General features: G+C 44.7%; 1 protein-coding gene across 1 annotated transcript; it reads left to right on the top strand.

The window, feature by feature from the left end:
• Positions 1–11,602: 11,602 nt before the first annotated feature.
• ID1 (inhibitor of DNA binding 1) lies at positions 11,603–12,888 on the top strand. Its single transcript, XM_007523056.3, has 2 exons — positions 11,603–12,161; positions 12,420–12,888. Exons 1-2 carry the CDS (start codon positions 11,739–11,741, stop codon positions 12,459–12,461), a joined length of 465 nt encoding a protein of 154 aa, XP_007523118.1. The 5' UTR covers positions 11,603–11,738; the 3' UTR covers positions 12,462–12,888.
• The last annotated feature ends 533 nt before the right edge of the window (positions 12,889–13,421 follow it).

Consider the following 13,421-nt stretch of genomic DNA (forward strand, 5'->3'; position numbering starts at 1 on the left):
CCTGTTTTGTGGGGCTCACTAAAAACCCTGAAAGCAAAACCTCAGCCAAATGGGTCCCAGGGGCTTGGCCTGGAATTGAATAGATGCCTATTACTATCCACTGTTTCGTGAGCATCTACTCTGCTGTGTGCCATCATACAGGCAGAACTGTTTAAGCCTAATTGCATACCAGATATAAACTTGCATCAACAAGGATGCAGTGGGCCATTTTGCCAGTGAGGACATGAGGCTCAGCCAGGTGACTATCTTGCCCCAAGTTACAGTAGAACCAGGATTTGAATACTGAGCTTTTAGAACTCAAGCTCCAGACATTATCAACTATTCCACAGCTGTTTCTCCTCAAGTTGTCAAAGCTGTTTGTTCAGGCCACCCCTGCCTCTGGCCCCCCACCATCTGTACTCATTCAGGCAATTTTTTCCCACACAGACTGCCCAGAAGATAAGTCACCTATTCTAGAAAGTCTTTCTGATTTCCTCCAAGGTAGAGCTCTTCTTTTCTTTATGTTTTTAATAATCTAGTAGGAAATTTTTATGATGTACGTTTTTTTTTTTCTTTGTTTGTTGGCTTTTTATGCAACTCTGGGAAATGAACTCAGGGCCTCACACATTTGTGATACTGTTGAGGGAGAAGGTACCACCCAGAAATAGGAGTGGTTACAGGTATGGTTTATAGGTGCAGCGGGGCTTTGGTTTTAAAAGACTTAACCTTTGGGGGGGTCCAGTCTTTTTTTTTCCCGGTATTACCATGTGACCAACATAATGTAAGTCAGCCTCTTTCTCTTTTTTTCTCTCTCTCTCTCTCATGCCCTAACAAGTGAATTTTTGTTAAATAAAGTTTAATTTACCTGTATAATCATGCTCTTCCATTAATTCTTTGTTGAGAAAAATGTGTGATGAACTCTCAGTGTGGGGACAGATGCTGTCCCCCCTTTCCCCATAACAATACTGCCTAGTGATACTCCCAAGACCAATTTTCTATTTAGTTTCCTTTTGTGAAAGAAAGAGAAAGGAGAGGCACCAAAGCACCTCTGCCATCTTGGAACTTCCTATCATTGTCTTTTTAATTTATTTTCCTTTTTGTTGCCCTTTGTTTTTTATTGTTGTAGTTGATATCGTCATTGTTGGACAGGACGGAGAAAAATGGAGAGAGGAGGGGAAGAAAAAGATAGACCCCTGCAGACCTGCTTCACTGCCTGTGAAGCGACTCCCCTGCAGGTGGGGAGCTGGGGGCTCAAATTGGGATCCTTAGGCTGGTCCTTCCCTTCCCACCACATGCACTTAACCTGCTGCACTACCGCCCAACGCCCCCCCCCCCCTTTTATTTATTTTTATTTTTTTACCAGAGCACTGTTGAGTTTTGGTTTATGGTGGTACGGGGATTAGAATTTGGGACTTTGGAGCCTTAGGCGTGAGCCTCTTTGCATAACCATTATGCTACCTACCCCTATCCCCTGTCATTGTCTACAGTGCTCCCATATTGTGCAAGGGATAAAACTCAGGACCTCACTCATGATCCTCTCAAGCATACACTCCTGGGATTATCTAGCTCCTAACTCCATTATTTCATATAGGTTGGAAGGGTGTGTGTGGGGGGGCTAGATTTTAAACCAGCATATTACTCAGTTCTGGCTTAAGGTAGTATGAGGAATTGGACCTGGAACCTCAGAGCCTCAGGAAGGAAACAGTATTGCATAAACCACCAAAATGCTCTCTCTGGCCCTCCAATGTGCCTTGATGTGAGATTAATTCCTTTTTGTGATCTGTGGCTAGCAAAGGACCTGGGGAGAAGTGAATGTTCAAGAATGCCATATGCCTTAACAATAGGGAGTCATGCAGAAATTGTGTGGAATTATATCCCTCTTATCCTTATGGTCTTGTCAGTGTTTCCATTTTATAAATAAAAACTTTAAAATTTTTTTAAAAAACAAAAAAAAATAGGGAGTCGTATGCCCATTTAATATCTCTTCTCTTTGTCTGCAAAGTGTCTCTGACTTTGCACCCCATCCCACCAGCAATTAAGCCAGAGGAAGGGATACTAGACATTTGGAGTGTTTTTATTTTCTAAAAAAAATATTTATCTGTGGTCCGGGAGTTGGTGCAGTGGATAAAGCATCGGACTCTCAAGCATGAGGTCCTGAGTTCAATCCCTGACAGACAGCACATGTACCAGGGTGATGCCTGGTTCTCTCTCTCTCCTCCTATGTTTCTCATTAATAAATAAATAAATAAAATCTTTAATATATATATTTATATTTATTTTCCCTTTTGTTGCCCTTGTTGTTTTATTGTTGTTGTTATTGATGTCTCCATTGTTGGGTAGGACAGAGAGAAATGGAGAGAGGAGGGGAAGATAGAGGGAAGAGAGAAAGATAGACACCTTCAGACCTGCTTCACCACTAGTGAACTGACTCCCCTGCAGGTGGGAAGTCTGGGTCTTGAACTGGGATCCTTATGCAGGTCCTTGCACTTTGCACCACTTGCGTTTAACCCGATGCGCTACCACCCAACTCCCTTTTCTTTCTTTCTTTCTTTCTTTCTTTCTTTCTTTCTTTCTTTCTTTCTTTCTTTCTTTCTTTCTTTCTTTCTTTCTTTTTTTACCAGAGCATTGCTCAACTCTGTTTTATAGGGTGCTGGGGATTGAACCTGGGAGCTCAGAGTCTCAAGCATGAAAATCATTTACATAGCCATTATGCTGTTTCCCCAGCCCTTAAACAGAAGTATTCTGGAGCCCTGGAGGTGACTTCTGTTTAAGGGCTAGGGGGACAGCATAATGGCTACGTAAATGACTTCTGTGCCTGAGATTCAGACTTCTCAGGTTTGATCCCCAGCACCACCCTGAAACAGAGCTAAACAGTGCTTTTGGTCTTTTGCTCTTTATCTTTCCTTTGTAACTCTACCTCTCTTTGTCATTGAAAGAAAGAAGAAGAAAGAAAGAAAGAAAGAAAGAAAGAAAGAAAGAAAGAAAGAAAGAGAAAGAAAATGCTTTCCAGGCAGGGGTAGATAACATAATGGCTATACAAAGAGACTCTCCTGCTTGAGGCTCCAAAGTCTTAGGTTCAATCCCCACCCTCCATCCCCGCTTCCCCATAAGCCAGAGCTGAGCAATGTTCTGGTAAGAAAAAAAGAAAAGAAAACCAACTTACGTTTAAAAACATATTGGGGGGGGGGGGTGAATGGTAGTGGCGCAGCAGGTTAAGCGCAGGAAGCGCAAAGCACAAGGATCCGGTTCGAGCCCCCCCTCCCTACCTACAGGGGAGTCGCCTCACAGGCAGTGAAGCAGGTCTGCAGGTGTCTGTCTTTCTCTCCCCCTCTCTGTCTTCCCCATCTCTCTCTGTCATATCCAACAACAACGACATAAATAACAACATCAATAATAACTACAACAACAATAAAACAACAAGGGCAACAAAAGGGGGGGAAGCAAATTTAAAAAAATAAAAATAAATAAATAACATATTAAGGGGCCTAAAAGATAGCATTAGATTATGCAAAGGACTTTCATGTCTTTTTGGAAAGTAGTGAAGCCATAGTGAGGTATCTCTCTCTCTCTGTCTCTCTCTGTCTCTCTCTCTCAAGAAATACCCATAAGTAATAAATCATGGCCCTAAACATAAAAGCTAAGACTATAAATCATTTCTGGTTTATGATGGTGCTGGGTATTGAGCCTGGGACCTTTGGTGTCTCAGGCATGAAGATCTTTTTGAATAACAATTATGCTATCTTCTCAGCCCAGGCAAATCTTTTTTTAAAACTATAAACAAATATATCAAGAGGTGAAGGGTTAAACAAATTCTGGTACATACTACTACTCATCAGTCAGGAAGAATCATAAAATAAGTTAAAACGGGAGTCGGGCTGTAGCGCAGCGGGTTAAGCGCAGGTGGCGCAAAGCACAAGGACCGGCATAAGGATCCCGGTTCGAACCCCGGCTCCCCACCTGCAGGGGAGTCGCTTCACAGGTGGTGAAGCAGGTCTGCAGGTGTCTATCTTTCTCTCCTCCTCTCTGTCTTCCCCTCCTCTCTCCATTTCTCTCTGTCCTATCCAACAATGACGATAACAACAATAATAACTACAACAATAAAACAACAAGGGCAACAAAAGGGAATAAATAAATAAAATAAATAAAAAAAATTTAAAAAAAAAAAAAAAAATAAGTTAAAACACACACACACACACACACACACACACACACACACCCTAAGAGCTGGGAGGTTTAGCTCAAAGAACCTGGTTAAAGCTCCCACTCCCCACCTACAGGGGGTAGGCTTCACAAGGGGCAAAGCAGGTCTATATATGTCTTAATCTTTCTCTTTCTCTCTCTCCCCACCCTTCTCAATTTCTCTCTGTCCTATCAAATAAAAATAGAAATAAAAAAAGGAAAAAATAGCCACCGGGAGCAGTGCATTTGTCATACAAGCGCCAAGCTCCAGCAATAGCCATAGTGGCAATAAATAAATAAATAAATCTAATCTGGGGCCATAGAGGTGGCTCACCAGGGAGAATGCATGCCTTGCCGTGTGTGCAGAGCAGGTTTGAGCATGGTAGTGCTGTGGAACTAAGGGAATTTATTTTATTTTTTAAATATTTTATTAACTCATTTAGTTAATTATGAGAAAGATAGGAGGAGAAAGAACCAGATATTACTCTGGTATATGTGCTGCCAGGGATTGAACTCCAGACTTCATGTTTGAGAGTCCAGTGTACTGTACCATCTCCTTTACCACTGGAACTAAGGGAATTTCTACTGTTGTGGTCTTTTTCTCTCCCTCTTTTCCTCTCTTTTCCTCCCTCCCTCTCTTTTTTTTAAACTTTTAAAAAATATTTTATTTATTTTCCCTTTTATTGCCCTTGTTGTTTTTTATTGTTGTTGTAGTTATTATTGTTGTTGTCATCATTGTTGGATAGAACAGAGAGAAATGGAGAGAAGAGGGGAAGACAGAGAGGGGGAGAGAAAGATAGACACCTGCAGACCTGCTTCACCACCTGTGAAGCGACTCCCCTGCAGGTGGGGAGCCGGGGCTCCAACTGGGACCCTTATGCCTAAAGCCAGTTCTTGCGCTTTACGCTATGTGCGCTTAACCCACTGTGCTACCGCCCGAGTCCCTCTGTCTTTCTTTATCTGAATAAAAACAGGCCAGTGAGATGTGAAATGCATATGTAAGGTATTAAGGTAAAAAATAAAGCTAAAGTGAAAAAATCCACAAAAACTGAGATATATATTATGTATACTGTATATACATAATATAATAGTCAAGGGAATTGGTGGTATAGTGTTGAGCATAGCTGCCTTCCATATTATAATATATACATACATATATATACTCTCTGTAGATACATTATGCATACAGTATATACTATATTCCATCTGTATAAATTTCTGAATAGGCCAGGTGAAATAGCATAGTATAAAAAGACTTTCCTAAGCCTAAGGCTCCAAAGTCTTATATTCAATTCCCCCATAGCACCATAAACCAGAATTGAGCAGTTATCTGGTAAAAAAAAAAAGGGGGGGGGGTGGGTGGGAGGTCAGCGGAGCACCCAGTTAAGCATGCATATCACCATGCACAAAGACCCTGATTTGAGACACCATTCCCCACCTGCAGGGGGTTCTCTTCATAACTGGTAAAGCAGGTCTACAGTTGTCTGTCTTTCTCCCACCCACCCTCAATTTCTCTCTGTCTTATTGTCGCGAGCAAGGAATTAGAGCAAGGACTCACTCAGAGAGCGTGTCGGGGTTAAGCAGTAATTCTTTACTTATTTTAGATGCCAAAGAAGGGTCACACAATTCACACAACACACAGTCAACCCGATACCTCTCCTTACTAGTAGCTGTTCGCAGGTAAGGCTCACGACATGGTCCCCAGACGCTGGAGGTCCTTCATCTGCTGGCGCGACCGGAGGAGTGAGGGTCTCTGAAAGCTGGGGAAGCTGTTAGTTAGCCTAGCTGCGTGTGCTTGTCTTTAGCAGCACTGGCAGCATCCCGGTCAGTAACAGTGAAGGTGCTTCAGCCAGCTGGTTTTTGAGCCTCTACTTATACTAGGTTGCCTCTGGTTTCTTTTTTTTTATGTTATGTTATGTTATGTTATGTTATGTTATGTTATGTTATGTTATGTTATGTTATGTTATGTTATTTATTTATTTATTCCCTTTTGTTGCCCTTGTTTTATTGTTGTAGTTATTATTGTTGTTAATTTCGTCAATGTTGGATAGGACGGAGAGAAATGGAGAGAGGAGGGGAAGACAGAGAGGGGGAGAGAAAGATAGACACCTGTAGACCTGTTTTACTGCCTGTGAAGTGACTCTCCTGCAGGTGGGGAGCCGCAGGCTCAAACCTTGATCTTTAAGCCAGTCCTTGCTGTTGGTGCCACCTGTGCTTAACCCACTGCGCTACAGCCCGCCTTAGGTTTCAAAGTTACATCTCCATTGGCCAATCACGTTTCAGTTGACATCTTATCCTATGTGTGTTTGTGTGTGTGTGTGTGTGTGTGTGTGTGTGTGTGTGTGTATATATATATGTCTCTGTCTTTATCACACTATACGGGTGCACTATGGTTACTATAGTTACTAGGGTTACATGTTCACTACACTTGTCAAATAAAAAGATAGAAAAGAAAAAAGAAAATGGCTTCTGGGAGTAGTGGGTTCACCATGCAGGCAACCTTGGTGGCACAAAAGAAGAAAAAAGTCATTAAATGAGATTCTAGGGTGGGGGTAGATAGCATAATGGTTATATGCAAAGAGGCTCTCATGTCTGAGGCTCCAAGTCCCAGGTTCAGTCCCCAGCACCACCATGAACCAGAGCTGAGCAGTGCTCTGGTAAAAAAAAGAATAGAAAGAAATTATATATAATTCTTACTAATATATAGAGAAAACAGATCAGTAGTTGCCTGGGTACTGGGTGGGAGAAGGGACAAAGGAAGGAAAAAAAGGAAGAAAAAGAGGGAGAAAGATTCTTAGGAATGAAATTTATATTAATTTTTTTTAAAAGATTTTATTTATTTTATTTATTAACACAAGATAGGAAAAGAGGGAGGAAGAGAAAGAGAGAACCAGAGTGTGACTTTGGTATATAAGATAAAGGAAGTCACACTTGCATCTCATGCTAGGGATTGTAAAGTTTTATCCATTGAGCCATCCACTATACCACTATATTGCTTTTCTTTCTTTTTTTATTTTAATATTTTATTTACTTATTATTATCATTATCATTGTTATTATTATTATTATTATTTTTTACCAGAACACTGCTCAACTCTGGCTTATGGTGGTACGGGGGATTGAACCTGGGACTTTGGAGCCTCAGGCTCAAGGGTCTCTTTGCATAAGCTATCTACCCTATTTACTTACTTTTTTTTTTTTTCTCCAGGGTATTGCTGGAACTCGGTGCCTGCACTATGAATCCACTGCTCCTGGAGGTTATTTTTTCCCTTTTTTTCCCCTTGTTGTTTATCATTGTTGTTATTATTATTGTTGTTATTATTGCTGTTATTGTTGCTGGATAGGACAGAGAGAAATCGAGAGAGGAGGGGAAGACGGGGAAAGAAAAACACCTGCAGACCTGTTTCATCTCCTGTGAGGCTACCCCCCCACACACAGGTAAGGAGCCAGGGTCTTGAACCAAGGTCTTTACTCTGGTCCGTGCACTTTGCACCATGTGCTTTTAACCCGCTGCGCTACTGCCCAGCCCCCTCCTATTTACTTATTTTAATGAGAGGCACCAGAACATTGCTTAGCTCTGTTTTATGGTAGTGCTGGGGATTGAACCTGGAAGCCCAGAGTGTCAGGCTTAAAAGTTTTGCATAAACATTATGCTATTTTCCCATCACAGTTATATTAATAATTATTAATATATTAACATTATATATTAATTGCATTGATAATTCTTAGTTATAAATGTCAAAACTTATCAGATTATGTACTCTGAATATCTGCAGCTTGTGCATGCTAATTATACTTCAGTAATAATAGTTTGAGAAAAAGAAAAAGTGGCCAAGGACAGGCATAAGGATCCGGGTTTGAGATCCCGGCTCCCCAACTGCAGGGGAGTTGCTTCACAGGCAGTGAAGCAGGTCTGCAGGTGTCTATCTTCCTCTCCCCACTCTGTCTTCCCCTCCTCTTTCAATTTCTCTCTGTCCTATCCAACAACAATAACTACAACAATAAAACAACAAGGGCAACAGAAGGGAATAAATGAATAAATATTAAAAAAAAAAAAAAAGAAAAAGTGGCCAAGAAATAGCCCACCTCACAGAGCATGCACCTCGCTAGCATGAAGCCCTGGGTTTGAGCCCAAACACCACATGAAGGTGCTAGAATCACACCAGGATGGTGGAATAGTGCTGTGGTGTTTTTCTTCTCTCCACTCTCTAAATAAAAAAGAATTAGAAAATTGGGTTCAAGAGGTCACCCAGCAAGATTGCATATTGGGTTCTTGGGTTCAGCATTAAAAAAAATAAGTCAACGGGGAGTTGGGCAGTAGTGCAATGGGTTAAGCGCACATGGTGGGAAGCACAAGGATGGGCATAAGGATCCTGGTTAGAGCCCCTCCTCCATCCCCCCCCACCTGCAGGGGAGTCACTTCAAGGCGGTGAAGCAGGTCTGCAGGTGTCTTTCTCTTTCCCTTCCTCTCTGTCCTAACAACGACAACATCAACAATAATAACTACAACAACAATAAAAAACAAGGGCAACAAAAGGGAAAATAAATAAATATTTAAATTTTAAAATATATATAAAAAATAAGTCAACTATAAATTAAATCTATATTAAAAAGAAGGTCAAGGGGAGTTGGGTGGTAGCACGGCAGGTTAAGCGCATGTGGCACACAGTGCAAGGACCAGCATAAGGGTCCCAGTTCAAGCCCCCAGTTCCCCACCTGCAGAGGAGTCGCTTCACAGGCAATGAAGCAGGTCTGCAGGTGTCTATCTTTTTCTCCCCCTCTGTCTTCCCCTCCTCTCTCCATTTCTCTCTGACCTATCTAACAAGGACGACATCAATAACAACAATATTGAAAAACAAGGGCAACAAAAGGGAAAATAAATAAATATTTAAAAATTTTTTAAAAGGCCAAGGAGATAGCTTATAAATATTTATTAATGAAGTCAATTTAAATACAATGAAATACATGAGCATATATAATTCTATGTTGTTTTGTTTTTTGATACCAGAGCACTGCTCAGCTCTGGCTTATGATGAACCTAGAACCTTAGAACTGCAGGCATAAAAGTTATTTTGTATAACCATTATGCTGTCTCCCCAACCCAGATCTAGACTTTCTACTTGCTTCATAGCCAGTTCACAGGCTGATGTTCTCTTCATAGTTTATATAATTTGCCACTGTAGGTGGACAATTAGGTAATCAATTCCCCTTGTAAATCCCCCTCAATGAACATCCTTGAACAATCTCTGTGCTCCTGTGTGCATGTGCCTCTTGAAACTGATCCAGAAAGTGAAATTGCTGGATCAATTAATAAAGTTCAGTAATAGATTCACATTATAATTTCCTCTGGTTGGTCACTGTCCTTTCCATTATTTAGCAATTATTTTGCTCAGCAAAACATTCTATCTAATCATTAAATAACTGCTAAATAAAGTCTAGGGAGTTTGGAGAATCTGTGTGCAAGGGGGTGTGGAGAGTGGTGGCAAGAGGTGAGGAGTCCAGTTAATTAACTGATGTCTGTCTTTTGAAGCTGGTTTCACTGATGGGTTTTCCTGGTTTCCTGATGTGGGGCCAGGGAGCTGGCTTATTGTCTCCTCCCCCAAGATTCTGTGGGAAAGGGAAACCTGTTGATACTCAGTGAATGGGGGTGGGGGGTAGGCAGGGAGAGAGAATGGACCATAATACCACTCTTTCCTATGTAGACACAGAATTTTAACCCTGCTAATGTTGTGCGACTTGTGCTATTAGTCTAAGACTAGTCCCCAGTGTCTGGCCTAGCAATGGTTCCTGAGTCACAGGGGGCACTGAATTACAATAATGTGCCTTAGTCATAATAATTCAGCTGTTACAACAGCGATGACTCTGGGGAGGTACTTTGAGCCTCAATTTCCTAATTTGCAGAAAGAATCCAAACAGTTTTGTTGCAAGAATTATAGAACATACTAAAGGCAGTCTTCACACAGTATCAGGCACAAAAAAAGGCAACCAATCACTTTTAAAAATATATTATTGGACTGGGGAGATAACATAATAGTTATGCAAAATACTTTCATACCCGAGGCTTCCAGGTTCAATCCTCAGCACCACTGTAATAAGCCAGACCTGTGGTCTCCCTGTGACTCGTTAAAATAAATAAAATAGTTTTTAAAAATTAGTATTATCGAAATGTCAGGCACATAAGGTTCAGAGAGGGTCCTTGATTCACTTAAATTCACCAAGCAATAGAGTTGGATCAAAACTGGGACTTCTTTCCCTAGCGCAAGGTGGGGTGCTAGGCGTGAGGAGGGGGCGGTGAAGTTTTCGCTAGAGACTCAAAAATGGGAGCCTGAGGTGGGGGGAGGGAGAGATTCCCAGGTGTGGGGAGGGAGGTAAGGTGACCCTAGCTCAGCGACCGCTCCCCAGTAGCGCATTCCCAGGCCTCCCGCTGGAGGTCTGCAGGTGACTGGTGGGACTGGGGGGCGGGAAGCTAGGGAGCGCGCCAGCCCAGTTTGCGGTCTCCATGGCGACCGCCCGCGCGGCGCCAGCCTGACAGCCAGTCCGGGTTTTATGAATGGGTGACGTCACGGGCCTGGCGTCTAACGGTCTGAGCCGCTTGTTGAGACGCTGACACAGACCAGCCCGGGAAGGGGGGCAAGACTGGAGCTCCGCAGCTGCCGCGCTGTGGGAGGGAGACCCTGATCCGAGGCCTTTGGGAAAATCAAAACAAAACAAAAAGCCAAAAAAGGGAGAAAAATTCTAAATCACTACTTGATGCCGACTTGGGGAAATGTTGCTGGGGGCTGGAAATTCAAGGATGTAGCTCTACTCAGGCCACCTTCTACCCAGCTCAGGTCCCAAAGGCTCAGGACCCAATCCTATAGGAAGACTTTGCCGAATTAATTGAGCCCATCTCTCGGAGTTCGAGTAAGGCTCCCCCACATCTCACTCCCAGGAACATGAACCAACCACATCCCCGGGGAGCAGAATGCAAAGGAGAACACACTTTAAATTAGACCCAAACGTTTGGTCGATCAAGTTCCTAGAGATAAACTTCCAGGAGTGCCCTAAAGGCCAGGCTCTTGTACCGGGCTGTCTCGATGGACCAGAGACCGCCGCCTGGGCCTCGGTTTTTCTCATCTGTGAAATGGGACTGCTGATGGGGAGAATATAAACCTGGGAAAACTCGTTTCTGGAGTCTTTTCGCTCTCAACGCCATCGGGGTAACCTTCTCGCTTCCTCCCCAGGAAGCCCAAAAGGCCGCCCTTTTTCTAGTAGCCACCCTGCCTCGTGCATCCCCAATTTCTCTGTTATTGACACTCGGGCTACAATGCAGCTCACACCCGGGAAGGAGCGCAAGCTGAGTAGGAGGCGGGGCTCAGCAGCGCTAGGCCACACCCATGTCTGTCATTGGCTGTTTTTGAACATCTGGCCCCGCCCCTCCCGGGGGCGCGGCGTTTCTATAAAAGTCCGCTTGGGACGCAGCTCTACCACACTCTTGCAATTTCTTCTTTCCCTTTTCGCGATCCCTCGCTCGCTTCGCAGCCTCGCTCCGGGTCACCTCGCTCCCAGCTGTTTCATCTCTTCCACCCGGACGCCCAAACCATGAAGGTTGCCAGTGGCAGCGCCGCGGCCGCCGCGGGCCCTAGCTGCGCTCTCAAGGCCGGCAAGACGGCGGGCGGCGCGGGGGAGGTGGTGCGCTGCCTGTCCGAGCAGAGCGTGGCCATCTCGCGCTGCGCCGGCGGGGCCGGGGCGCGCCTGCCCGCCCTGCTGGACGAACCGCAAGTGAACGTGCTGCTCTACGACATGAACGGCTGCTACTCGCGCCTCAAGGAGCTGGTGCCCACCCTGCCCCAGAACCGCAAAGTGAGCAGGGTGGAGATACTCCAGCATGTCATCGACTACATCTGGGACCTGGAGTCGGAGCTGAGATCCGAATCCCAAGTCGGGAGCCCCGGGAGCCGGGGACTTCCCGCCCGGGCTCCACTCAGCACCCTCAACGGCGAGATCAGTGCCCTGGCTGCCGAGGTAAGGCCCCATTCAGAACACAGGACTATCTTCCGTACACAGGGGGGGGAACTGGGTGCCGACCGGTAAGGGTGATTGCATGAGGCCCAGAAGAGAAGGAGGGACTTGTCCCTATGTCTTCCCTATCCTTTCAGCCACATGGCTATGCAGGATGCCCCATGTTATCTGGAAAAGCTCTCCTCCTCGGTGTCCCTGGGGCTTAGAGCCTTGTCTCTTTCTCTCCGCCCGTCTCACCTCTTCAATTTCTTTTTTTCACAGGCGGCATGTGTTCCAGCGGACGATCGCATCTTATGTCGCTGAAGTGGCGCTCTCCGGAACCGGCGGACCCCGGCCCTGCAGGGGGCGAGAAGAAAAAGTGCTCACTGGTGCTCCCAGGCGCCTCCCCAGAGTTGGGGAGGAGCCGGACTGAGATCGGAGACCACTGAACATTTGGTGGATCCAGCCCTGGACTTGTGGGGGGGGCGGTGACTGACAGGACAGGCGATGTTCCCTCCACACCTCCAGTTGCCAGAGACTTGAGTGGGGGGGGTTATCCCCCGTGTGTTTCTATTTTTTGAAAAGCAAGACATTTTAAAAAATGGTCACGTTTGGTGCTTCTCAGATTTCTGAGGAAATTGTTTTGTATTGTATATTACAATGATCACCGACTGAGAATATTGTTTTACAATAGTTCTGTGGGGGTGTTTTTTGTTATTGTTATTAAACAAATAACTTAGATGCTGATAAAGTTGCGGTGATTTCTTAGATTGAGGGGAGGGGGGGCTGGGCCCTGGGGAGTGACCCCTGACCCCTTCACAGCTGGTGCTGGGGGGAGGGGGGTTGGAGGGCCACATCTGGGCTGTTGCTTTTACCCGCCTGAAAAGAATGTTTCCGGTATCTTTAAAGTCTATTCTTTTCCCCATTCCAAGCCATTTCCCTTCGACCCCAGTGTCATAAAACTTATCCTATAGACCTCTAGTGTTTCTCAGAGTGATCACTGGGTCATTTCAGTCACTTGGGGAGGTTGCTAAAATGCAGATCAACCTGCTAAGGTCCCCTCTGGGTTGGGGAGTATTCAACAAGCCACTGGAACTGGAGAACCAGGTCGTTGGACTGCCTGCATTTTTGTCGATCTGAGACAGTGACACCAAGAGAAAAGGGAACTTGCCCAGAGCCCAGTTTGCCTGAGGCCAAACTAATGCCCCATCCTGCAGTAGGAAGTGTCTTTGATGGGGCAGCCTAACCTTGGGTCCCAGCAGGCTGCCCTGGGGCTCCCAGCTT

This window comes from Erinaceus europaeus, chromosome 1 (assembly GCF_950295315.1).
Source record: "Erinaceus europaeus chromosome 1, mEriEur2.1, whole genome shotgun sequence".
Lineage (NCBI taxonomy): Eukaryota > Metazoa > Chordata > Mammalia > Eulipotyphla > Erinaceidae > Erinaceus > Erinaceus europaeus.

Excerpts from the sequence above, each read along its gene's own strand:
- ID1 (XM_007523056.3), top strand. The coding sequence starts at position 11,739 with ATGAAGGTTGCCAGTGGCAGCGCCGCGGCCGCCGCGGGCCCTAGCTGC. Across the intron at positions 12,162-12,419 it reads TCAGTGCCCTGGCTGCCGAG|GCGGCATGTGTTCCAGCGGA; the intron begins GTAAGGCCCCAT and ends TTTTTTTCACAG.